General features: G+C 41.4%; 2 protein-coding genes and 1 long non-coding RNA gene across 7 annotated transcripts in view; all 3 read left to right on the forward strand.

The window, feature by feature from the left end:
* Positions 1-959: 959 nt before the first annotated feature.
* LOC306938331 lies at positions 960-12,677 on the forward strand. Of its 4 annotated transcripts, none has more exons than XR_013791706.1 (12): positions 960-1,175; positions 1,527-1,598; positions 3,060-3,166; positions 4,625-4,712; positions 6,339-6,445; positions 7,915-8,002; positions 9,036-9,142; positions 10,120-10,210; positions 11,209-11,307; positions 11,693-11,790; positions 11,968-12,030; positions 12,464-12,677. It is a non-coding gene; the product is annotated as an uncharacterized lncRNA (long non-coding RNA). The 4 variants fall into 4 exon arrangements; XR_013791707.1 differs by lacking the exon at positions 11,968-12,030 and adding an exon at positions 12,288-12,352; XR_013791708.1 differs by lacking the exon at positions 11,968-12,030.
* A 4,430-nt stretch (positions 12,678-17,107) lies between these two features.
* On the forward strand, positions 17,108-19,373 carry rbm43 (RNA binding motif protein 43). Its single transcript, XM_079522724.1, has 3 exons — positions 17,108-17,339; positions 17,439-17,539; positions 17,645-19,373. The coding sequence occupies exons 1-3, from the start codon at positions 17,156-17,158 to the stop codon at positions 18,824-18,826; spliced, it is 1,467 nt and encodes a 488-aa protein (XP_079378850.1). The 5' UTR covers positions 17,108-17,155; the 3' UTR covers positions 18,827-19,373.
* A 1,987-nt stretch (positions 19,374-21,360) lies between these two features.
* Positions 21,361-27,464, forward strand: part of myo1g (myosin IG) — a 40,472-nt gene continuing 34,368 nt past the window's right edge. For both annotated transcript variants that reach the window (XR_013791669.1, XM_079521893.1), the window contains exons 1-9: positions 21,361-21,514; positions 22,911-23,119; positions 24,332-24,425; positions 24,798-24,963; positions 25,102-25,155; positions 25,478-25,573; positions 25,724-25,840; positions 26,135-26,341; positions 26,554-26,699. Coding sequence is in view for 1 of the 2 variants with exons in the window: in XM_079521893.1 (XP_079378019.1) it covers positions 21,420-21,514; positions 22,911-23,119; positions 24,332-24,425; positions 24,798-24,963; positions 25,102-25,155; positions 25,478-25,573; positions 25,724-25,840; positions 26,135-26,341; positions 26,554-26,699 (1,184 nt within the window). In the remaining variant the exon portion in view is untranslated. The remainder of the gene's footprint in view (positions 21,515-22,910; positions 23,120-24,331; positions 24,426-24,797; positions 24,964-25,101; positions 25,156-25,477; positions 25,574-25,723; positions 25,841-26,134; positions 26,342-26,553; positions 26,700-27,464) is intronic.

Raw genomic sequence — 27,464 nt, forward strand, 5'->3', positions numbered from 1 at the left:
CTAGCGTCATGTCCAGGGTGTGTACTTGTACATCAAGCTGCCTCACGCTACAGAAACAGGAGATAGGCTCCTGCCCCTATGGGCCTCATGGCTCGGCAAGGCTACTTACTACTTACTTCTACAAAATAATTGAATGGGTGTTGGCTGATATTTTAAATGACTTGCTACACACAACAAAACATAATAGGTTTTTGAGGAAAAATATTATTTTTCTTGTGCTTGATTTACTTATTGGATTGTGGGGAAGGTTTTATTTCAGAATATGATATTTTGACTTAAGACAATTTGAAAAATACACCTACTTTGACATTATAATAATAATACATAATTATATTATTGCACAAAAGAAAATTAATATTCTATTATAAGTTCTTTACTTACAAAAATACATAGATGTTGCAGTCTGTGTTATTGTTACTGTGCAATGATGTTTTTCAAAATGTATAAGCTGTTTGAAATAAAATCCAAACATCATAATTTCAGAACCCCCATTTTTTCTATACTGTACATATTTTCCCTTATTTTCTAACCGTGTATATGATTATTTCCTTTTTTTCATAGAAGTGTATATCTGTATGTCTTTAATTGTTCTGATGATTTGAAAATGGAGGACCCAGATGTAAACAAGTCTTATCAGTGCTTTTTCTGGTTTTATCCTTTTAGCAGATTTTGTATTGACCTGTACTTTCATTGAACTGTACCCATTCTACAAACTGTTAATAAACTTAAACGTCAGTCAGTCAGTCAGTCAGTCAGTCAGTCAGTCAGTCAATCAATCAATCAATCAATCAATCAATCAATCAAAGGTCCATTGTAGGTAGGTGATCAGAAGAACTTGATGAGCTGTACTTTACTGCCCCCTACTGTACCAAACAAGTAAAACATTTGTGATGTAATATCCGGTATAAACAGGATATATATAACACGTTTGTGTGGACTTTTCTTTCTGTTTCGAGAATTAGGAGTGCTATGGTAGTAACGTCCTCGTATCTAATGCCATCTGCGTTAAATTAACAATAAACTGAGATTGGTCTTTGAGAATTAGTTTAGCAAAGTACTGATCGTTGACTCATTTGTAATATTGTTCCGTTTAGTTTGATAGGCAGTTGTAGGCAGCCTTAAAGTAAAAGGTTCACTTGACCAACCGGGTGTGATCACAGGATCAAAATGGAAAGGTTAGTCTTTTTGTCTAAGTCTCTACTTATTTTCTGCATTGATATGTTTAGCTAGCCTACATATTTGCATGCTGCAGACTAGTGTAGACAAGTTGAATCATTACTCACAAGTTGCCATGATGCACGCCGTCCAGCAAGGCTGAGCCAGTCCGTGACTCTGTCCTCTCCTGTAGTGCTTGCTAAGTTGCTATAGAGAACTGAGGCTGTTTGAGGCCTTGATGTGTCTCCTGTCATGGCAGGGTTATATGTAAACTTCAGACAGTTTGTGTTTTGTTATGGAGTACAACCTCTTGTCTTGTCAGAATTGCCTTGTACAACGTTTCAAAGAATAATGGTGAATTCCCTTTCCAGAACCCATGGCCATGTGGTGATGCCGGCTTCCCCATCCAGACCTCCAGACTGACCTCATCTGAACACTTGCTGGTATGTAGGCATTTAAATAACAAACTGACAACACCAGTAGGTTATAAATAAGGTGAAAGAAATTAACCAGGACACATTTTTATTGTCAGAATCTGCTTTCTTTGTATTCCGTTCCACCTCCAGATTTTGGTGTGCGCACAAATTTAACTTTGTCCTACAGCACAAACATTAAATTCCCATTGACAATGAATGGACAATCTTACATCTGTCTGAGCAATAGACTGTCTATTTTACGTCATGATGATGTACAATGTTTCACGCGTGTCATTTCTTTTACATATAACTTAATGAGAATTAATGGCATCTCTACCACAATCCAGGCAGGCACTGCAGATGTAAATTAGCCATTATTGTACAGTACATTTGTGCATTGTCCCTGTCGGTTAAACTTCCGTTCCTAAATCTCATCTAGAATGATTTGTGGATGATCAGTTCGTTTTGTAACATGTATCGGATGTTTCTGCAATATATAAACCTATTAACCCAGTAAAATAATACATCTCAAAGTGTACAAATGGTACTCTGTCAGAGTTACTTATTTGGGTCATAATTGCACATGCTGGTTGAAAGCCACTGCATGGACCCAAGTTGACCCTACATGTCAGGCAACAGAACTAGACTGCAAAATCCTAACTACAATCTCAGACTCAAGGGTCCATTTGCTTCCATGTCAGGGTTGGAGTTACAGCCCCATTAGCGTCCATTTGGTTCCAGTTATACAATTTAGAGTTATGGATCACATGCTGCCTGGTGTTTGCAACAGGTTTTTCAATGATTTGAAGATGCTAGTGCTCTTCTGTCATGGACCAGGTTCGGTCAGTCCTGGACAACTGCCGATTGACTAAACATTAAACTTGCTTACTTGATTACAGTATCAAGCTATGAAAAGGGCAGTATGGATGTATTTTGTCATGTCCCCTGAACTGAACTTGTTAATGCTTTAGTTTAATTTCTAGTATTTAATTTGAATGATAATTGTGATTTTGAAAGTTGTGGTGTTTTTGTGTATTCAACGTGGATATCCTGTGAGGTTACTCTCTCGCATGGCTCTGTCCTTGTGGCCTATGGGAGCGTAGCATTAATGCTGTGACGTACAGTCCCGTTCCACGACGTTGTAAAACAACCTCTGTCCCCGGCTCTCGGGCCGGCGAGGATGGGCGTCCTGTATATTCCTACATCTTCCCAGAGTCCTTTGGGCCGTTACTGGGGAGCTAAACCATGCAGGACACAAATTGTTCTCAGCAATACACCTGCAGAGTTTGAAGTTGAATGATTCAACATTTGAACAGATGTTTATCAATGGACTTCAGTGACTACTCTGAACCTGTGGTCGCTCTATCCTTTCCTGTGCTTGCTAGAGAGAACCGAGGCCTTGGTTCATCTCGTGGCAGTAGTATTACCCTCTGTCAGAATTGCCTTAGTGTCTTAGACTTAGAATGATGATGAAATGTCCTTTTCCAGGTAGGTGACGATGACTGGCGAGCAGGCCATGATGAAGGTCCCTACACACAGACGCGAGTCCAGAGTGACCTCTTCTGGATGCTTTTGTACTAGCATTTAAACACCAGGTAAGCGATAAAAGCATGTTAACCAAATGGAACAATTGATCTCCTTTTTAGTAACACTTGCATTCTATCAGTAGTGACACTTTGATGGTATTGTGTTTTGTAACTTATGTTGTAAAACACTTATTATTTATTTCTCCAAACAAAGCTTTGATATTAGAATGAAGGAATGAGGCCATGGAAGCCCTTAAGTGCCCTTTATATTTAGGTGCTATATCATGACTGAAGACTGAGTGATGAAAGCTTTGATATTACTTACTGCATGTTCAGTGATGTTGAAGCCTAGGTTTATAGCTGCCTGGGCATGATAAGTAAAAAAATATTGAATCTGGTACTGTGAGTGTGTGTATAATGCTTTTATTCACTATCATTGCATGGTGAAATACGGTCTCAAATTCACATTTTACTACATAAACTAATGCAAACTAAGTGGATTTCACCAATTAAAATGTAATTTTGCATGTAATTTTGAAATGGCTATATTCATGCTATATTATTAACCTTGATGCAAGTTTTCTAGCGCAAAAACGGTTGGGTACATAACGAATAGTGGTATGATGTTATAGGCAACACCACTAGGTTAAATGGGTGGGAAAATGTACGTACCAGCCAGGAGACATTTCTATAGAGTATGCACATGCATGATTTTTGCATCAGGACACGCCCCCCTCATCTAGACTGAGTGGCAAAACATTGAGCAGCATGGAGTGTTGGAGTTTGGAAGCGCTTGTTGGAAATCACTCAACCGTCCTGCGTACCACCTGTTTCTAAATGTCGCAAAATGTTGTTATTGAAAACAAGCACTTCCAAACTCTGACACTTAGAAAAATAATCAAATGCAGGGCATTTCTTGACAGAAAGTAGCTCATAACGTTTCTATGGTGGATTTTTATGAAACAAAAACTTTGGAGATAGAAAGAGGATAATTCAAGCTGTTCGTACAGCTGCAATGTTGGTGAGTTTAACATTGTTTAATGCAATCAGACAGGACTTTTATGATTGGATGAATGGGCTGTCAAGGCCAGAAAGTAGTTTTTTGCCACTCAGTCGGTGTTCCCACATAACTTACAGGTACGATGATGTCATGTGCATACCCTCTATTTGCAGACACTGTTTTGTTTACGTTGATTCCCCAAAAGTGTGAAGAGGCCTTTTTTGACATGCAGTACTATTCATTAATGGACTCTCACTATTTAACGATTCCTCAAACTCTTCTAGAGAGACTAGTGGTGGGATATTATTATGCAAGCCTTCCAGCAAGGCTTTGCCCATAATGGCTCTGTTCTTTCCTAAGTGCTTGCTAGAGAGAGTTGGGGCAGTTTGAGGCCCTGCTGTGACCGATTCATGGCAGGGTTATAGGTAAACCCCAGACAATTTCGTTTTAATGTTCCATGGGATGGTGTACATTTCCAATGTATCCTGTGTCTTCCAGTAGAATTTATGGATATCTTTGTTTTCCAGAAGCAGAGTGTACTTCATCAGCTATGAGATGTCTCCCAGACCGCTATGAAAGCCCTGAAGTATGAGTACAAGTTCTTTAAACTATGAGGTTGGTTTAACTTTTGTCCATTTTAAGCTGACTAACTATTCGAGGACAAATTAAAAATATGATGATGTATGATTCAAACATTATGATTGATGAAATGATTTGTTCAAAAGTAGCCCAGACCAAGTATTAACGGCATACATTAATATACTTTTCAGATTGTCGACATTTCTCATTTAAAAAAACATTTTTAGTGGTTTCGTAAAATATTCTAACTCATTGAGATAGGATTTTTGAGTGGTGTAAACCACTCCTACAACTGGCTTTTGTGTGCAGAAAAAAATGAGCATGGTTGCTATGTTCAAAATAATTTCTGACGTAATTAAATCACACCCGGGTGAACTGGATGACCGTAGCAACCATGGTCATTTTCTCTGCACAAAAAAAGCCAGTTGTGAAATCACATCCGGGTGTGATTTCATTACGTCAGATCAGAGCTGATCAGGCTATATAAAACCTTACACCACTCAGTTCACACGGGTGTGATTTTTAGATTTCCATGAGCTGTATGCCATAATCATCAAGATTAAAACAAAAGGTTTTAAATACTTCACTTTATGCACAATGAATTGAGAATCTATGAAAGTTTCACTTTTTTGAGTGGTGTAAACCACTCCTACAACTGGCTTTTGTGTGCATAAAAAAATGACCGTGGTTGCTATGTTCAAAATAATTTCTGACGTAATTAAATCACACCCGGGTGAACTGGCTGACCGTAGCAACCGTGGTCATTTTCTCTGCGCAAAAAAAGCCAGTTGTGAAATCACATCCAGGTGTGATACATACATTTATCAAAAATGATAGCTTTTTTTACTTAACATATTTTGTGTGATTTCATTACGTCAGACATTACGTCAGACCACAGCTGATCATGCTATATAAAACCTTACACCACTCAGTTCACACGGGTGTGATTTTTTAATTATATTACGGAAGAATGAACTTTTACAAAATATTCTAATTCATTGAGATGGATGATAGAAAATGGGTATTTCTTTTCCCCCGGTAAACTATCCCTTAAATACAAATTGTATTATGTTTTTTAAATCAACCTATTGGAGAGGTCAGACCACTGACAGCCAATATGACCTTGACAGGACCAGATGACTAAATGGGCAGGGTGTAGTCAATAATCTCAAGTAAACAATGCTTAAGCCATTAAAGAAAAAAGTGTATTCAACGTGGATATCCTGTGAGGTTACTCTCTCGCATGGCTCTGTCCTTGTGGCCTATGGGAGCGTAGCATTAATGCTGTGACGTAAAGTCCCGTTCCACGACGTTGTAAAACAACCTCTGTCCCCGGCTCTCGGGCCGGCGAGGATGGGCATCCTGTATATTCCTAAATCTTCCCAGAGTCCTTTGGGCCGTTACTGGGGAGCTAAACCATGCAGGACACAAATTGTTCTCAGCAATACACCTGCAGAGTTTGAAGTTGAATGATTCAACATTTGAACAGATGTTTATCAATGGACTTCAGTGACTACTCTGAACCTGTGGTCGCTCTATCCTTTCCTGTGCTTGCTAGAGAGAACTGAGGCCTTGGTTCATCTCGTGGCAGTAGTATTACACCCTCTGTCAGAATTGCCTAGTGTCTTAGACTTAGAATGATGATGAAATGTCCTTTTCCAGGTACGTGACAATGACTGGCAAGCAGGCCATGATGAAGGTCCCTACACACGGACGTGAGTCCAGAGTGACCTCTTCTGGATGCTTTTGTACTAGCATTTAAACACCAGGTAAGCGATAAAAGCATGTTAACCAAATGGAACAATTGATCTCCTTTTTAGTAACACTTGCATTCTATCAGTAGTGACAAACACTTTGATGGTATTGTGTTTTGTAACTTATGTTGTAAAACACTATTTCTCCAAACAAAGCTTTGATATTAGAATGAAGGAATGAGGCCATGGAAGCCCTTAAGTGCCCTTTATATTTAGGTGCTATATCATGACCGAAGACTGAGTGATGAAAGCTTTGATATTACTTACTGCATGTTCAGTGATGTTGAAGCCTAGGTTTATAGCTGCCTGGGCATGATAAGTAAAAAAAATATTGAATCTGTTGGTACTGTGAGTGTGTATAATGCTTTTATTCACTATCATTGCATGGCGAAATACGGTCTCAAATTCACATTTTACTACATAAACTAATGCAAACTAAGTGGATTTCACCAATTAAAATGTAATTTTGCATGTAATTTCGAGGAAATTAAATGGCTATATTCATGCAATATTATTAACCTTGATGCAAGTTTTCTAGCGCAAAAACGGTTGGGTACATAACGAATAGTGGTATGATGTTATAGGCAACACCCCTAGGTTAAATGGGTGGGAAAATGTACGTACCAGCCAGGAGACGTTTCTATAGAGAGTATGCACATGCATGATTTTTGCATCAGGACACGCCCCCCTCATCTAGACTGAGTGGCAAAACATTGAGCAGCATGGAGTGTTGGAGTTTGGAAGCGCTTGTTGGAAATCACTCAACCGTCCTGCGTACCACCTGTTTCTAAATGTCGCAAAATGTTGTTTTATTGAAAACAAGCACTTCCAAACTCTGACACTTAGAAAAATAATCAAATGCAGGGCATTTCTTGACAGAAAGTAGCTCATAACGTTTCTATGGTGGATTTCTATGAAACAAAAACTTTGCAGATAGAAAGAGGATAATTCAAGCTGTTCGTACAGCTGCAATGTTGGTGAGTTTAACATTGTTTAATGCAATCAGACAGGACTTTTATGTTTGGATGAATGGGCTGTCAAGGCCAGAAAGTAGTTTTTTGCCACTCGGTGGGCATTCCCGCATAACTTCCAGGTACGATGTTGTCATGTGCATACCCTCTATTTGCAGACACTGTTTTGTTTACGTTGATTCCCCAAAAGTGTGAAGAGGCCTTTTTTGACATGCAGTACTATTCATTAATGGACTCGCACTATTTAACGATTCCTCAAACTCTTCTAGAGAGACTAGTGGTGGGATATTATTATGCAAGCCTTCCAGCAAGGCTTTGCCCATAATGGCTCTGTCCTTTCCTAAGTGCTTGCTAGAGAGAGTTGGGGCAGTTTGAGGCCCTGCTGTGACCGATTCATGGCAGGGTTATAGGTAAACCCCAGACAATTTCGTTTTTAATGTTCCATGGGATGGTTTACATTTCCAATGTATCCTGTGTCTTCCAGTAGAATTTATGGATATCTTTGTTTTCCAGAAGCAGAGTGTACTTCATCAGCTACGAGATGTCTCCCAGACCGCTATGAAAGCCCTGAAGTATGAGTACAAGTTCTTTAAACTATGAGGTTGGTTTACTTTGGTTTAACTTTTGTCCATTTTAAGCTGACTAACTATTCAAGGACAAATTAAAAATATGATGATGTATGATTCAAACATTATGATTGATGAAATGATTTGTTCAAAAGTAGCCCAGACCAAGTATTAACGGCATACATTAATATACTTTTCAGATTGTCGACATTTCTCATTTAAAAAAACATTTTTAGTGGTTTCGTAAAATATTCTAACTCATTGAGATAGGATTTTAGATTTCCATGAGCTGTATGCCATAATCATCAAGATTAAAACAAAAAAGGTTTTAAATACTTCACTTTATGCACAATGAATTGAGAATCTATGAAAGTTTCACTTTTTGAATTATATTACGGAAGAATGAACTTTTACAAAATATTCTAATTCATTGAGATGGATGATAGAAAATGGGTATTTTATTTCCCCCGGTAAACTATCCCTTAAATACAAATTGTATTATGTTTTTTAAATCAACCTATTGGAGAGGTCAGACCACTGACAGCCAATATGACCTTGACAGGACCAGATGACTAAATGGGCAGGGTGTAGTCAATAATCTCAAGTAAACAATGCTTATTCAACGTGGATATCCTGTGAGGTTACTCTCTCGCATGGCTCTGTCCTTGTGGCCTATGGGAGCGTAGCATTAATGCTGTGACGTACAGTCCCGTTCCACGACGTTGTAAAACAACCTCTGTCCCCGGCTCTCGGGCCGGCGAGGATGGGCATCCTGTATATTCCTACATCTTCCCAGAGTCCTTTGGGCCGTTACTGGGGAGCTAAACCATGCAGGACACAAATTGTTCTCAGCAATACACCTGCAGAGTTTGAAGTTGAATGATTCAACATTTGAACAGATGTTCATCAATGGACTTCAGTGACTACTCTGAACCTGTGGTCGCTCTATCCTTTCCTGTGTTTGCTAGAGAGAACTGAGGCCTTGGTGCATCTCGTGGCAGTAGTACACACCCTCTGTCAGAATTGCCTTATAGTGTCTCAGAATGATGATGAAATGTCCTTTTCCAGGTAGGTGACAATGACTGGCAAGCAGGCCATGATGAAGGACCCTACACACGGACGTGAGTCCAGAGTGACCTCTTCTGGATGCTTTTGTACTAGCATTTAAACACCAGGTAAGCGATAAAGCATGTTAACTAAGGGTGCAAGATTATGAAATTCTGACAGATATCCGATCGCCGTTTTTTTTTTTTGCCGGGTCATATCTGCCGATAACGATATTATACAGAGGACCACAATGGAAACAAGCCTAGGGCCTACATTTTCCGATAGTGAATAAAAGCATTATACACACACGCACTCACAGTACCAAAGCCTGTTAATAAATATCCTATACTCTTTTCCAAGTGTCTGTTTTCCGAACTGAATGACTACTGAATGAGATGAGTACACAAATTAAATGTAGAATTTAGTTTGCTGGTGAAAACCAGCAAACTCCTTTTTAGTAACTATTGCATTCTATCAGTAGTGACAAACTCTTTGATGGTATTGTGTTTTGTAACTCATGTTGTAATACACTATTATTATGTATTTCTCAACAATGCTTTGATATTAGAATGAAGGAATGGTGGCCCTGGAAGCCCTTAAGTGCCTTTTAATTTAGGTGCTATATCATGACGGAAGACTGACATTTTGATGCAACAAAAATGGCTAGGTACATAACGAATAGTGGTATGATGTTATAGGTTAAATGGGTGGGAAAATGTACGTACCAGCCAGGAGGCATTTCTATTTGCAGACACCGTTTTATTTACATTGATTCCACAAGTGTGATGAGGCCTTTTTTGACATGCAGTACTATTCATGAATGGACTCGCACTATTTTACGGTTCCTCAAACTCTTCTAGGGAGACTAGTGTTGGGATATTATTATGCAAGCCTTCCAGCAAGGCTTTGCCCATAATGGCTCTGTCCTTTCCTAAGTGCTTGCTAGAGAGAGTTGGGGCAGTTTGAGGCCCTGCTGTGACCGATTCATGGCAGGGTTATAGGTAAACCCCAGACAATTTCGTTTTAATGTTCCATGGGATGGTTTACATTTCCAATGTATCCTGTGTCTTCCAGTAGAATTTATGGATAGCTCTTTGTTTTCCAGGGGCAGAGTGTACTTCATCAGCTACGAGATGTCTCAGACCGCTATGAAACCCCATGAAGTATGATGCTATATCAAAGTTCTTTAAACTGTGGTAGGTTTACTCAACTTTTGTCCATTGAACTCAACTATTTGAGGACAAATGAAAATATGCTATTGGGATACATACATTTCACCCCCAAAATGTTTTTTTTAATTAATGAGTGGTGCAACCACTCCATTACACAGCTATGTGTCCCTGGGTCTGTCTGTCTGTCCCTGGGTCTGTCTGTCCAAGCACGAAAATAGCTTGGTTGGTAACTGTAATTTCTCGACAGTTTCGGGACGCGGGGCGGCTCGCCGGACCCAGGCCAGCCCCCTGGGCATGTTCCTGGTGGTCTGGATGTTCCAGCGACCCCCACGCGGTAACTTTCATTTCTTGACCGTTTCGGACTGGCGGAGTCTCCAAAAAACATCTGTGAATTCAAGGCTCCATGGGGTGTATAATTGATAGAAAATGGGTATTTTTTTTCCCCCGGTGAACTATCTCTTAAATACAAATTGTATTATGTGTTTTAAATCAACTTATTGGAGAGGTCAGACCACTCAGACAGGCAGCCAATATGACCTTGACAGGACCAGATGACTAAATGGGCAGGGTGTAGTCAATAATCTCAAGTAAACAATGCTTAAGCCATTTCAGAAAAGTGTATTCAACGTGGATATCCTGTGAGGTTACTCTCTCGCATGGCTCTGTCCTTGTGGCCTATGGGAGCGTAGCATTAATGCTGTGACGTACAGTCCCGTTCCACGACGTTGTAAAACAACCTCTGTCCCCGGCTCTCGGGCCGGCGAGGATGGGCGTCCTGTATATTCCTACATCTTCCCAGAGTCCTTTGGGCCGTTACTGGGGAGCTAAACCATGCAGGACACAAATTGTTCTCAGCAATACACCTGCAGAATATAAGTCTTATATTTGTAATGATTGAACATTTTAACAAATGTTGAGAGCACTGAGGCTGTTGTGAGGCAGGGTTATCAGACAGTACACCACCCTCTATCAGCATTTCCTTATACAGTGTCTCATAATAATGATGAAATGTCCTTTTCCAGGTGGTGATGACTCGCAAGCAGGCCATGAAGGTTCCTACATATGGGAGCGATTCCAGACTGAAACTCTTCTGAATGCTTATGTAGGCTTTTAAACACCAGGTATGATGTGAGACACACCACTAGGTGAAATGGGTGGGGAAATGTACGTACAAGGAGACATTTCTATTGGCAGAAACTGCTTTGTTTAGGTTTTTTTTTTTTTTACATGCAGTGCTATTCATTAATGGACTCAACATTTACGGTTCCTTGAACTCTTAGAGACTAGTGGTGGGATATTATGCAAGCCTTCCAGCAAGGCTTTGCCCATAATGGCTTTGTCCTTTCCTGTTGTGCGTGCTAGAGAGAGTTGGGGCAGTTTGAGGCCCTGCTGTAACTGATTCATGGCAGGGTTATAGGTAAACCCCAGACAATGTTCCATGGGATGGTTCATGTTTCATTATCTTGTTTCTACCAGTAGACTTTATGGATAGCTCTTGTTTTCCAGGGGCAGATTGTACTTCCATCAGCTACTGCGAGGCGTCTCACAGACCGATATGAAAAACCTGAAGTATGATGCTGTATCAAAGTTCTTTACACTACAAGGTAGGTTTACTCGACACTTTGACTCTTTTTGGAGGGGGAGACATTTTGACTGAAGCTAACTCATATTGAGGACAAATACAAAAATGTTACAACTTGGGAAATTTGAAAACCTTTTACAGGATGTCTGCAGTCTATTGAAAAGTTCAAATTTACACCCTTAAAATTGTTTAAATGCAGATTTCACATTACGCAGACCACTGACAGCCAACCAGATGACGACTAATTGGGCAGGGTGTACTAGTGAGTAATCTCAAGTAAACGATGCTTACGACATTTCAGAGACATCCTTAAGCACCTCAGCTGAAGTAGTTACGGAGCTTGCACCGTGTCTTTATGAACTGAGATGCTGCCTGTTTTGGTCCTCTTCGATGAGGACAATACTGGTACCCTCTCGATTACTGGCCAACCTGTCCATACGTTGTCAGTAAAAGCTACAGTATACTGTTGCAAGCCTTCCAGCAAGGCTTTGCCCATAATGGCTCTGTCCTTTCCTGTAGTGCTTGCTAGAGAGAGATGGGGTGGTTTGAGGCCCTGCTGTGATTGATTCGTGGCAGGGTTATAGGTAATCCCCAGACAAATAATGGCAACATTTCTGACATTGTGTGAAAGACTTCTAAATTTCCTGAAAAGCAGCTAATCATTTCCTCACATGTTGCTTTTTCTTTCTCTGTAGGAATCGATTGGACTGGGAGCATCAAATGTGATGTGCTGCACTGTGCAGAGAATGGCACTTTGATATGGAATAGCCAGATATTACAGTGCTGTCTATATTATCATAAATCAATTCACTGTTGGATTATTCTGTTATTCATTATTATAGCTCGGTAGTGTCGCCAGTGTCTCTACACCCAAGAATATGCATCACCCCTTTGTGTTAACAATACTACTTAACACTCCCAACGCGGATCGCGTATCAATACGTTATCAATTAATCAAACGTCGGGTGCGGATCACGTATCAATACGTTTCAATCACTTTTTTATAGAATACTTTCATTCATCTTTTTACCCACCCGGACAATGAAGAACCATCGCCCTATCATTGCTGCTTACTCCCGCTCACGTGATCAGAAAAAAAAACAACAAAAACCCCCCTCCCCTCCTGAAAACAGGAGGGCTGGCCGCTTTACGTGTAGAAGCCAGTTGAACGCTGAACGGAACGCTGCCTATTGCCTAAACACATATGCACCAGATCGGCATTGCAATGCATAACATCTGCAACACACATGGACAGATGCATGTTTCCTTCTTCATACTGTAGCGACCAAACGATCCCCGAGCCTACAATACTACCACAGTATCGAGGGGCCGCCACGACAAGACAGTGTTCCGTTGGTGGATCACGTATCGCCATGCAGAGCCGTCATAATCGGAGATCGCTCAGACGTGTGATTGTAACGCTTTTTTATTCATTATAATTGTAGTGATAAGACCGCAATGAACGCGTCGGGGACGTAATCGACCCGGGTGTAATGTATAACGAACTTTTCCGCGACCTAAACCGTGGTGTTGTCATCTGTGGAAGTCATTTTTTCCTTCTCGTCGACATCACAGCCGGGTGACGCTTTTTTCCCCCTCCATCGCCCCCAAGCTGCATGCCCATAGCCTGGCTTGGCCAGCCTCATAGCGGGGATTCACTGAAGATTCTTCCCCGGAGGAAACATCAGTGAACCCTCGCTATGAGTCTGGCCGTGCCAGGCTAGCATGCCCAGGCATGTTCCCCTACACTAGCTTGAAAAACAAAATCAGCTGATGACAAGGCGTCTCACCGTTATACTATAGTTCTGAACCGAACGGTGGAATGGGACTTTTTATAGCCGTACGGATCAAGACTTTTGCTGCCCAATGTGCCCATGACCCCCCCCCCCAATGTTACTGCGATCAAAACAATGAAAGCAGTGAGATAGATTAGGCGAGGCGGCAATCATCATCAAAAAGAAAGCATAGTTATGAAGGTTTATAGTCAGACATTGACAGGCAGATATAACAATAAACACAATAAATATGCTATACATCCTATACATCGAATGAAAGCCCTGAATGTGTACTTTTACGAGGAAAACAGTAAACATTGATCCCATGTACAGTTTGTCATAAATTGGATACTGGGTGGATGCACATTGCGCCCACCAGATATAACTGCAGAGAAGACATGGACCCGAACTCAATATTCACAAAATAAGGCCTATAGCGACATATAAATACTATATACCGTATGAAACAGAAGACTCTCTGCTTTCATAAGGAAAAAAATTGTACTGTAATAATAAAAAAATCACACCCCTGTGAAGTGAGCAGTGCAACTCTACTTCTCTACTTATTCACTACAGCTCGCTATATACGGACTGAGGCAGAAAGTCATGTAAACCTTTTATTTACAGTTTGGTCTGTAAACTTCTACTGTAATAATAAAAATCACACCCCTGTGAAGTGAGCGTTGCAACTGTTCTGTACTTATTCACTACAGCTCGCTATATACGGACTGAGACAGAAAGTCATGTAAACCTTTTATTTACAGTTTGGTCTGTAAACTTCTACTGTAATAATAAAAATCACACCCCTGTGAAGTGAGCGGTGCAACTGTTCTCTACAGTTGCACCGCGCAACTATAAAGAACAGTTGCACCGCTCACTTCACAGGGGTGTGATTTTTATTATTACAGTAGAAGTTTACAGACCAAACTGTAAATAAAAGGTTTACATGACTTTCTGTCTCAGTCCGTATATAGCGAGCTGTAGTGAATAAGTACAGAACAGTTGCAACGCTCACTTCACAGGGGTGTGATTTTTATTATTACAGTAGAAGTTTACAGACCAAACTGTAAATAAAAGGTTTACATGACTTTCTGCCTCAGTCCGTATATAGCGAGCTGTAGTGAATAAGTAGAGAAGTAGAGTTGCACTGCTCACTTCACAGGGGTGTGATTTTTTTATTATTACAGTACAATTTTTTTCCTTATGAAAGCAGAGAGTCTTCTGTTTCATACGGTATATAGTATTTATATGTCGCTATAGGCCTTATTTTGTGAATATTGAGGAGTTCACGTCCATGTCTTCTCTGAAGTTATCTGGTGGGCACAAGCTGCATTCAATAACCAATTACTGTCTAACTGTAGATGGGATCAATGTTTACTGTTTTCCTCGTAAAAGTACACATTCAGGGCTTTCATTTGGTGTATAGGATGTATAGGATATTTATTGGGTTCAATTTTATATCTGCCTGTCAATGTCTCTGACTTTAAACCATCCATAACTCTGCTCGCTGTTCAAGATAACCACTTCCAGGCAAATGCAGGTGTTGCAAAAAGGTCAATATCTCCAGAATGGAACATGGTAAAATCAAAATGTATTTTTGTAATTGAAGTGGACAAGTTCAGCTTTCTTTTGATGTAGGCGTGTGATTCTCGCTATAAGAGAACATTTTACTGTGGGCCCCCGAACAAGGCCTTTGTGCAATGTTAAACGGCAGCAACATCCAAATAGGCCTGTTGAGATCTTGCAGCAATCAAAGTGTTAACAGCATTCATTATTAGTCTCGAATCACCTTACTGTATGTATGTGATCGCTTGAGGTGGCATTGGTAAGAGACCGCTTGTGCCTTGTATTTTTGAGTGGTGTAAACCACTCCTACAACTGGCTTTGTTAGTCTGTCTGTCTGTCTGTGCTCAAAAAATGAGCATGGTTGCTACGGTCACCCAGTTCAACCGGGTGTGATTTCATTACGTCAGACCACAGCTGATCAGTCTATATAAGACCTTACACCACTCAGTTCACACAGGTGTTTTTACAATGCAATGACCCCTTTGTATTCATATGACATCAAGTGACATCCTGGTTGGACCTGTGGGTATGCACACGCAGATCCGACACACAAACGGTCCGACATGCAGTCGAACATGCGCTACGCCCGTGCTTGCAGTTATGGTTAGGTTAGGGTTTGAGGTAGGTTGTCATTCTAATGACAGTCGGACCAATAGTATGTCGGAACTAAAGCCTGTACTGTGTGCTGTGTACTTGCTGTTATTAAGCAAATTATTTGAAGGTATTCATTTGTTAGCAAATCAAGGTTTGATTTATTTCTGTATTTGTTTTCCTATGGTATGATACGCTCTGTGATAATCCAAAGTACAATTAATTTAGAATAACTGCCCCATTCCAGCAATGCATACAATTACTATAACCTGGATATGGGTTGTAAACTGCTACCAGACCTGAAATAAATGATACGGTTACAGCAGGTATGTGATCTCAGTGTTTTGTTTTTTTTATAGTAAAGTGGTTACAAAAGCATTGTTTGTTCAAGCTGGTGCCTCGATCATTCCTATGTATCTGAAAGAAGTAAGCATTTTTGCAAAGATTGTCAGCACTGTTTACATTTAAGCAGCATTTCCTAAGCTTCCCACTGTAAACTGAACTTTATTTTCCTCTTACATTACCATTGCATACTCAACTGCTATGATCTGCTATCAGAATGAATGACTGATCTGGAAGGAATGCGGCCAGTCCTAATAAAGTAATCTTACAATGAATTTTTTTTCACAAATTTACAAAGGATTTTAATACACACTGCACTACTTGATTTACATTGTTTGACACTAGATGGCGGTATTGTTATTTTAAATGGAATGTTTTACAAAGCAAGAGGGCCACATTCTGAGTTGAGATTAATAAGGGGAGTACTACAAAATTATTATTCCGAAAAATGTATGTACGAGGTCATACTCATAAGATTTTGTTTTTGTCCGTGCCAGTGGCAATATGAGTAGCATACCGTAGAATAGATTATAGGCTCACTGAAATCCCGTTTGTCACTGCACGCAGCCACTCCCACACCTAACTTTCGCTTTCCATTTCGGCTGACTAATATTGACTGGCATGGGTGAACTACTGAACTTGAAGTGAGTGAATTTGATCTTTAGGTGAAGAAGCTAAATTACCCTCATGGGTTGCATTATATTCCTGGTAGCTCTGGTTCGCAGCAGTTCCTGGGGATAATTAATTTATGATAGCCTATGCAAGCATAGTTTTCGAATTCGAAACCATAGTTCACTAATTTTACTGTGGTAGGCTAGCCTATAGCCTACTGTAGGCCTACAGTATGCAACTCCTCACTTTGCATGGTTTTGAGAAAACTCGCACGTCCAGTCTGAACGGTTCAACGTGTTTAAGGCGTTGACTTTATTTTCGTCGAAACAATTGTCTACTTTCACTTTAGAGATGGAAATTGGGACTACGGATTCTGCAGCTAGGCCTAGGCACCTGCACTGCACTGAGACCCTATGACTGAGACAGTAGGCACTGTAGGCTATACGTCTTCACCGCACCTGCCAGACAATGATTGCAAATTACTAAAGTGAGTAAGTGACAATGGCGAGGAGAGGAATTGCCGTGGAGGTTCTTGGGGTTCCAAATATTCTGCCGGCTGACAGAATTGTTGACAAGCTCACCATATATTTCCTGCGAGGTCGTCACGGAGGTGGTGAGGTGCAGAGAGTGCTGTACCCTTCATACAGCCCGGGACAGGCCTTGATCATATTTGAGGAGCCAGAAGGTAAGTGGCATCATGGACTCTACTCTTGATTAAGACTTTAATGGTGAAAAATGGCTCATGCAGACCCTAAATATCGTGTACTTCTACCCACCACCCCAGTCGCTGCCCGTGTATTGCAACATGGTTCCCATCAATCCCATGTGATGGAGGTTGATAATCGACAATTTCCATTAACAGTAAAACCTGTTGACATGCCAGAGGTAGGCTATACTCATAGGCTACTCAGTCACATATAGCACTCGGCAGAATAGCAGATTAATTATGAATTATCATTTGCTCATTCAGTATTTTCCTTCCTTCTGCAGGTAGATATTCCAGTAGAGGCCACCCTGGATATCAGCATCTTCCCTGAGGAGACGGAAGTGATGCAACTCCTCACTTTGCATGGTTTTGAGACAACTCGCACGTCCAGAGAGAAGGTGCGTGTCAAGGGCACATTTATGATGCTGACAGCCGTGAAGGCTCGCTTGGAGAAGCTTCTTAGCTCACAAAGCCACTCCCAGAACACCACATCCTCAGCTTCACTTAATGGCCACAATCGCTCCACAGGTGCAATATACAAAGCCCACACTGAAGATAACTCTATGTATGCTGCTGGTACGCCTGGTAGCAGAGGTACCTTTATCTCTCCAGCCCTGCCCATGTATCCCACCAACTCTTCCCCTCTGGAACATCAAGCAGACCAGTCTTCAATACAAAATCACCCCCGGACAACAAGTGAAGCCTTTGTCACTGATGAGGATGTGTTGCGTTATGCTCAGTCCTTCAAAACAAAAGATATTGATTTCATACTAAACAGCCATAACATTAAAATGGACTTGTCTCCTGTGGGTCCTGGCTTAATCAATGTCATCTTATCAGGGAGCAGTGCAAATGTTGCCAAGGGGGAACTGCAAAAACTTCTGGGTGATCTTACCAAATCACTGCGCACCCAGCATATGTGTCTGTCAGACCATGACAGCGTTACCCGCGCAAACATCATTAAACAAATTAAGGTATGCAAGGCTATTTATCCAATGGTGGTCATCAGTCAAACGGGGGACACAATCCACCTGGTTGGGCCATCTCGAGATGGCTATGAGGTAACGCAGAGGCTTTTGGGAAAGCCCGCCGTGCAGTTGCCACCAGTACGAGCTGGGAGGACGTTGGACCGCGGGTCAAAGGGGAGGAGCAGCTCCCTGTCCAAAATGAAACCGAGTGCTCGTGATGCTCCCGACGCACAGGTTTACTACTACCCATCTAAATCCCAGGATGATGGAGCAGCGGCTGCTGAGCCAGACCCTCCTCTGCAAAGCAGTCGACTCCGTAGCGCAAGAAGCTACTCTGAATCCAGGGAAAAGGTCAGGGAAGAGAGGGCTGGTGCTGACCACAGCCACAACAAAGCAAACCAGGCTGATCCTTCAGCAACCAAGAAAGTGAAGGCATTTTTAAATATGTTTTCCGCAAAAGACATCAATCAAAGGATAAAGAAAAGAAACAGGAAATGACTGAAAGCTGCTGCTGGGTTTCCCGTGCATGTCAACATTATATAGCATTATGTATTGTCCTATGTTTTCTTTGGGGACAATTCTAAAAGCATCTACTGTAGGCGGCGTGCCGGGGGTTCGACTCCCGACCCCGACGGCCTTTGCCGCGTGTCTTCCCCCCCCATCTCTCTCCCCATTTCCTGTGAGATTACTTTCAACCTATCAATAAAGGCAGAAAAAGCCAATCTTTAAAAAACAAAAAAATACTGGACCCAATCATTACAAGGCACACAATATTTCCAAGATATTCATACTACAATTTTGTTTTTAGCGAGACAAATCGGGAGAAAATCTACTTTATCGACCTTTCTTTAGCCCAGCAAACAAACTATGAACTAACATCTAAACTAACCCTTTAAAAGCGGATATGTGGTCGCATGTTGGTCACTTCCCCTAGGGTATCATTAGGTCATAAGGAGATTGAAATAGAGAATGGAGTTTATTCCTGTTGCATGATGTTTAGTTTATTGTTTTAATTTGGGACGTTTTGATTCAACATTAATTGGAGTATTGTGTATGTAATTTCTTTTGTCTTCTGTCAGTCTGTATCTTTAAGGTATTCTCATGCTGTTGGCAAACTTAATAATGTTAAGGTCCCTGCACACTGAGCGCGTTTTTCGGATTTTTAGCTGCGTTTCTCCATCGGTTTCCCGAAAAACGCGTCCAGTCACTGTGCAACCAACCTTTAGTGTAATTTAATTTTGCTACATCCGAGTCCAACATCTAGACCTGTGAGGGGTTATATTGTTATCTAGATGTATCTATCTAGATTCTAGATAGATACATCTAGATAACAATATAACCCCTCACAGGAAGTAATGCTTTTTGGCCTGAATGTTTGTAAATTAACAGGTATTTCCCGCTAGAATGTCTATGGACCTTTTGACAATATAAAATACAGTGTCCATAACATTAGCTGTGTCTAATTTGTAAACCTGCGGATATTTAGAACAAAGTAATATATTTCTAATTGTCGATAATTCCCTAGGTATCCTTTTCTTCAAAAAAATAAGGTTAATAAATAATGCTACTCCAATGCGACACTACCCGGACATACATTGTTGGTTGTGGATTGTGGTGATAACATGATGATTCAGACTATTGATCGGTGACAAGAGTGGTCATGTTAGGTACATAAATGTGGTTCAGCAATTATTGGATTAGAGTTCATCATGATGGTAGACGGCAAACAACACAGTGGGAACTGTGTCAATTGTTCCCTGTCGTGTGTCAAGAAAAATCTATACAGTCATGAAACGACATCATGAAAAGAAGAGGGAACATTACTGCAAGTGGGCTTATAGTTGGGTTAGTTGTGACATGCCCAGTTACCAAAAATGTTGGTGCAATGTCCATTGAAACGTGATGTGACGTCATCTGACTCATACCACTTTCCAGTCGATGCTTGCATGAAATCTCTGTTTGAACACCATCTTGTTCCATTTTGATTACTTCAGCCACAAATCTGATCGCAGTTTTGGTTTCAATAGCAAAAAATGATAAGAGATATTTGTTCTTACATTGGCTCAAAATGTTACTAAATATATTCTGTATATAGAACAAAGTAACAGTTAAAGCTGGGTATTGCTTTGTCATGGAACAAGGATGACTTCTGAGTCATATTTTGAGCTGTACTGCTCTGCCTGTTTTGGGAAAGATAAGCCCCCACTGTTGAAACATTGGAGGACCATGCTTCAGCATGTAGTGATAGGGCCAAAAACATATCCTCTGGGTGATTTGTCTAACTCTTCGCTTCAAAAGAAGAAATGAGATGTATAGAGATGTAGAGTCAAAGCTAACAATAGTAATGTGTTGTGGAATTGAAACCAGACAGTACACTACCACATGGTCTTGTATGTGCCATTGAATCATTTTACTCTCAAATGTTAACCGAGTGTATTGCGCTCCAGCATACTAAGGATCCTTACCCAAACCCAAAAGGATCCTTTTGGGTTTATTGCCCATAATTACAAAGTTAATCTTCCAAGGCTTTGTCACAAATATCTCACGGTTATAACATTGGGAAATCAAATTCAAAATGAGGGAGGAAAGATGCAGAATGTGCACACAGAGGAAGTCAGTGACGGAAAGTGAGCAGGAAAAGTTTGACATTGTGATCGGGTTTCTTGCCACGATAAGTTCAGCAACGGTTCTGAAACACAGATGCCCTCACAGCTATGTGTGGCAGGAAGAGAGTCCAGGAGGAGGATGCAGAAGTGGTGTATGGGTTTAATGATAGTTCTGCTGTGTATATATAGATGAGCACGAGCATGCATGTATGTGCGCAAACACACACACACACACACGGACTGACTGACAGGATGACGTGCTGTAGCATGTAGACCACAGCCCTCAGTGACTCGATGAAGCACACCCTAATCCACAAAAAGAGTTACAGTTACGACACACCCACTGCCAGACATACACATAAACTGTGTCTTCACTACCGGGCCCCAGAAGTCTACACTTCTCTTTCCTCTCTTCAGTCAGTTGCTTTCCGTCCTCTCTCTGTTTGCCTGTGTGGGTGTGTGAGTGGACTGATTTGTCCTCGAGGATGGCGGAGCTCGAGGACCTAGAGTTTGGGAAGTCAGACTTTGTACTCCTGGATGAAGTGACAATGGAACAGTTTATGGACAACCTGAAGTTAAGGTAAGGGCTGATACCCAGAAGGAGGTAGGGAGAGAGAGAGATGGATTATCAGCTGGATGGCAAAGATTGAAAGGGTAACATTCCATACATGGCCACTGAAGTACAAGGGTAGGTCCTGAATTGCAAAAAGAAAATGCAATTTTGATTAGATGTTCTTCAGTGAAGGAAGTCAAATTATACAATTGATATAAGTTGTGATATACATTTTCATGGTTTTATTATTGAGGACCCCCTCTAAAACGAGATGATACATCTCAAGGGGCTATCTTCTAAAGGAAATACAATTTCAATATATATATTCTGAAAGGTAAGGCGGTTTTAAAGTGCTAACAGTTCTCCTGAATTACCTAAACTTGAAGCACATCACATGGTGAAATGTTCTTGACCATTTAAGTACTTCCTCCAAGATACAGTAGTAATTGAGGAAGTAAGAGGTGAGAGCACTGGGTGAGATGGGGAAATTTCCACTTTGACTGTCTTTACCGCTTTTTTGTGTTGCTACGATACATACAAAATAACATTAGGCCTAATATTTATTATTATGATTAGCATTTCAACAGCAAACAGCAAAAGTGTAACCCTTTTGCGGTACCGATATTACAATGGTTTATTGCTTAGCAAAGCTTTTCTCCTGATCAGGTTATATTTATATAGGAGTGCCATAACATTTAACCATCTAATTATTATCATACTAAACAGCAATGGTCTGATGCACTTACATTATTCCCCAATGGCTCTTTACTTCTATTATTTGCCAATCACTTCAAATTATTTGTTTTTGTAAATCAATTTGAAATGCTGACTATTTTATTGATGAATCATCCAGGGCAGATAATTGTTTTCATAGGCCTATATTAGCTTTCGTAGCGCTTGGAGTTGAACCTGACCAGTTCTTAAACCCTGGGTCTTTCAGCATTGTCCCATCTCATGAAACTATAACAAGATGGACAAGGTTGAGGAAGCAACACTCTGTTGAACCACATTGAGCCACATACAATATACTTCCTGCTTTCATACGCAGACGCTCTTGTGTCACTTCCTGTCATGGTCGGCATATGAGTGATAGCTGCATGTGTTACATTTACTATAGCTCCAGGGTATTTTGACACTGACTGAGGTGTGTATAGTGGTTATGTATTGCCACAGACAATACATCAACCACCAGTCATGCATGAAGCTAGGCCATGTCTATGTACTTAATCTAACCTTAACCACACCAAACCCTTGCCTAATCTTATTCTTAACCATACTGATGGTGCCTAACTTTAATTTATAACTTCCATTTATTTCCTGATTGATGCAGTATGAAGAATACAATATTAGTTTAAGGCCATAGATGTAATAATGAATTAGTCAATTTTACATGCATGCAATGCATTTACCGTCTTTTGTTCAGGTTTGAGAAAGGCCGTATCTACACCTTCATTGGAGAAGTGGTGGTCTCAGTCAACCCATACAGAGAGATGGACATTTATGGAAGAAATGCCATTGATGCCTACCGTGGACGGGAGCTGTACGAAAACCCACCACACCTCTACGCAGTTGCTGATGCCGCTTACAAGGCCATGAAGAGACGAGCCAAAGACACCTGCATTGTCATTTCAGGTAAGTCCCTGAGGGCGAGAAGCGACCTCGCTCTAAAGGCCATATATGGAGCATGTCTTGAGTGTACAGGGTTTGATGAGGTCAGATCAACATATGGAATGTCAGAACAGGTCAGCTCCATATATGGAGATCTAAGGGTTTGAGGTCAGATGTAGAGTTGCTGGCCGGCTCCATATATGCAGATCTAGGTGATGATCCAGTCTTCTCCATGTATGGCTATCCAGGGTTTGATGATGTCAGTGTTGTGATCTTCATATATGGAGACGGTGGCGTGACATGTCACGAGGCGTGAGGGACTGACGGCCATATAGCATATATGGTGGCGTGATGTGTCATGAGGCGTGATGGACTGGCGGCCATATATGGTGGCGTGACGTGTCATGGGGTGTGAGGGACTGACGGCCATATATGGTTGTGTGACGTGTTATGAGGCGTGAGGGACTAACGGCCATATATGGTGGCGTGACGTGTCATGAGGCGTGAGGGACTAACGGCCATATATGGTGGCGTGACTGACGGAGCGACGAAATCGCAGGTTTTCATAGTAATCTGTGTATTTTCCATCCATCCATCCGCTTATCCGTCGCCGGGGCAACAGCTCCACTAGAGAGCTCCAGACTTCCCTCTCCAGAGGCGTTCCAAGGCCAGTGAGTCGATGCAATCCCTCCATCTCATCCTTGGTCTGCCCGGGGGCCTCCTCCCAGTGGGACGTGCATCGAGCACCTCCCTAGGGAGAGGATGCTCGAGAGGCATCCTAACCAGATGCCTAACTCACCTAAGCTGAGAGTCTCTCTCGTGTGACTGAACTTCTCACCCGATCTAGATGCCAGCCACCCATCTAAGAAAAGGCATTTCGGCCGCTTGTATTCGCGACCTTATTCTTTCGGTCATGACCCACACTTCATGACCATAGGTGAGAGTAGGAACGAAGATTGCTCAGTAGACAGAGCGCTTTGCCTTCTGGCCCAGCTCTCTTTTCGTCACCACAGTGCAGTACAGCGACTGCAATACCACCCCTGCTGCTCTGCTGAAATGTATTAAACGTTCCTCAAATGTAAGTGATAGGCAATTGAGTACAGCCACCACATTATTGTTTACTAGCAGTACGTTTCCATGCGTTAGAATAGAAGATTGAGACTATTGTTGTGTGTTTTGCCATTGCCATAATTTGCCTCCGTTTACCATTCCCCCGTCTGTATTGTTTTGTCCAAGGTGAGAGTGGAGCAGGAAAGACAGAGGCCAGCAAGTACATCATGCAGTACATAGCAGCCATCACCAACCCCAACCAGAGGGCAGAGGTGGAGAGGTAAGTAATTAATAGGAGGATATAAGAGGATTAGGAAGCTATGATGTTTGGGTGGAGAGAGATAAAGATCACTGGTACTGTTGCTCTATGACTCGAGGGGTGCCAGAGGCTCAGGAGTTAGAGCGACTACCTGTACCTATGTGTCCTTGAGCAACACAGTGAACCTGTACAACAGCCTCAAAAGTTATTAAATGCTGACATTTCCTACTCTCAAGTTCAATTCATATCACATCAATCATTGGACCGTTTGATGAGAGTTTGTTGGAGGGTTTGACATTAACCATCCATCATTTCACTATGCCCTATCTTTCGCTTCCCCTGTGGATGTGGCCCGCATCCTTCCATCACGGTCACCGCGCTGTCATAAATCAGTGTGAAGAACGTGCTGCTGAAGTCCAACTGTGTGCTGGAGGCGTTTGGGAATGCCAAAACCAATAGAAATGACAACTCCAGCCGCTTCGGCAAGTACATGGACATCAACTTCAACTTCAACGGTGACACCACTGGTGGACACATCAACAACTATCTGCTAGAGAAGGTGAGGGCTCGGGGGTCCAGGTGGCATTGACCCTGTTTGTTATGTGTCACATAGATAGAGTAGTAGACCATTGTTTCCTAACCTGGGTCAATTATGGTTTATTGCTCACAATAATTATGTTCTGTTTTCCCTTGCTAGTCTAGGGTGATCCACCAGCAAGAGGGGGAGAGGAACTTCCATTCATTCTATCAGGTAGACACTAATACACATGTTAAAGTTTAAACATGCTCAAACTCTTTCTTGTGTTAATAATGTTTAACTGCTTGAAACCTAGCATCCCTAACGTGTCTCAAGAAAATAAGTAAGGCTTTAATACTGACAAAATTCATATAAATACCAGAAAAAAATACCTGACTGCAAGTGCTGTCCATCTCATTTGAAGAGAAACTGACACAAGTGGGACAATAGAAATGTGATATGCCATAGTTCAAGTTTACTGAGTCAATTTTGAGCATATGAGATATAGGTATTCTGATTGCAAACTTAGTAAATCTATGAGTTTGTGTTTTGACAGTTGTTGCGTGGAGGCTCTGATGAGATTCTGGAGTCCTTTCACCTACAAAATGACCCTGCTGTTTATGTCTATACCAAAGAGGGAGTTGAGACCACTGTAAGTCTGTGATTTATAGCTTTAATCTACGTTTTATGTCAATAACCTTTAACTTTTATCGTTTGGCAGTTAATATTTGCCTCTTCATTGAGTTTCTTTCTGGATTCGTTCCATTCAATCCATGTGTTCAAACACCTCTCTGTCCTTTAGGCATCCAGCAATGATCGCTCCAGTCACGAAGCAGTGATGAGTGCTCTGAAGGTGATTGGTTTCTCAGAAGCAGAGATTGATTCCATCTACAGGATCCTGGCCACCATTCTTCTTCTGGTAGGTTATTGCGCAGTTGATTACCCACTGTCTTACTAGCCCCTATCTGTGCTTGGTTTCTGCTATTATCAAGGAATGTTCGCCTAATTGTTGCATGCCCAGAATAGGCTAGGGTTCATGTGGTTTAAAAACCATTAAAACAACAAAACACATGTGAATGAATGTTTCAGTGATGAAATTATTACAAATTATATGACACTGTACACAGTATATGCTCGTGTACACTTTCTAGAATGATTCAGTTAGTAGAATTGTATAGTGATCTTGTGTCTAATGATGCTTGTACCTTTTCAGGGTAATATTCAGTTTGAGTGTGATGGTGAGAGTGTCCAGGTGGTGGGGCTAGAGGCTGTGAACCACATCGCTGAGCTGACCACCACAGAGCCAGATACTGTCAGTAAGAGCCTGCTGTACCGCACTGTAGCCACCGGGGGTGGCGAAATTATAGAGAAGGGACACACGCAACAGGAGGCCTGCTCTGGGAGGGATGCTTTTGCCAAGGTGTTATTCTCTCGTCAGATAAGATCATGTTATTGTAACTTGTATACTGAACCTGTTAGCTAGTGAATTGATTGTTTTTAAATCAAGCTCCCTGCCTGAGGTAAACCGTGTTAACATCATAATTCTTCCACACTTTGCTTGTATCTAATTTTCTCACTTGTCAATTTCACTACCATATATTCCCTCCCCCCCCCTTCGTCTCGGCACTGCAGGCTCTGTATGAGAGACTTTTTGCCTGGATTGTGGGTCGTATCAACACTGTTATTGAAGTTAAAGACTACAACCCACTGCTTGATGGGAAAAACACTGTCATTGGGGTCCTGGATATCTATGGCTTTGAGATCTTTGATAACAACAGGTTGGTCCCTCATCATTTCACCTAAATGGATGTACAATACATTATAACATCTATCAGTGGTTCTCAGTTCCAGTTCTGGGACCCAGAGTAGAGTATACTGTTGGCTTTGGTCCTGGCCATTTTAGGACATGCAACTGGGTCAAGTTAAGAATCGCTAGTATTAATATATATTTTCAATATTTGTGCCCCAGATGTTAGAGCCATCTAATCATCGACTTTGTTCATTGCTTGTGTTTTTTGGCCCAATCAGGTCTTTTCTTCTCTTCAGTTAACATTGGGGGCTTGATATAATGTACACAGTCTGAACAGTTGATGTTGAGATGTGTCTGTTACTGTACTTGGAATTTGTATGCATTTATTTTGACTGTAATGTAATCTAAGGTCCAGTTAATTGGCAATTTCTGTGGCTAGTAACTTGAATAAACTTGCAGCAGAGGACAGAGGTAACTCTGGGTCTTCCTTTCCTATGGTAATACTCATGACAGACACTTTTTGAGTGGTGCAACCACTCCAAGGAACAGCAATGTCCGTGTTAACCTATGTGACTATGTATGTGACTATGAGTACCAGTAGGGGCAAAAGTGGCGCTGTTGTGCCAGAAACAGAGAGAGAGAGATAGTGCTGCACTGTTGCCTGCTAATGAGAGAGAAGGGGGGGAGAGGGGAGTTGCACCACTCAGTTCACACGGGTGTGATTTTTTCATAGAGCTTGATGAGTTTTGCAACTCCGAATGGACCGATCTTCATTCGCAATGATGGACATTCC

This window comes from Electrona antarctica (assembly GCF_951216825.1).
Source record: "Electrona antarctica genome assembly, chromosome: 15".
NCBI classification, from domain to species: domain Eukaryota; kingdom Metazoa; phylum Chordata; class Actinopteri; order Myctophiformes; family Myctophidae; genus Electrona; species Electrona antarctica.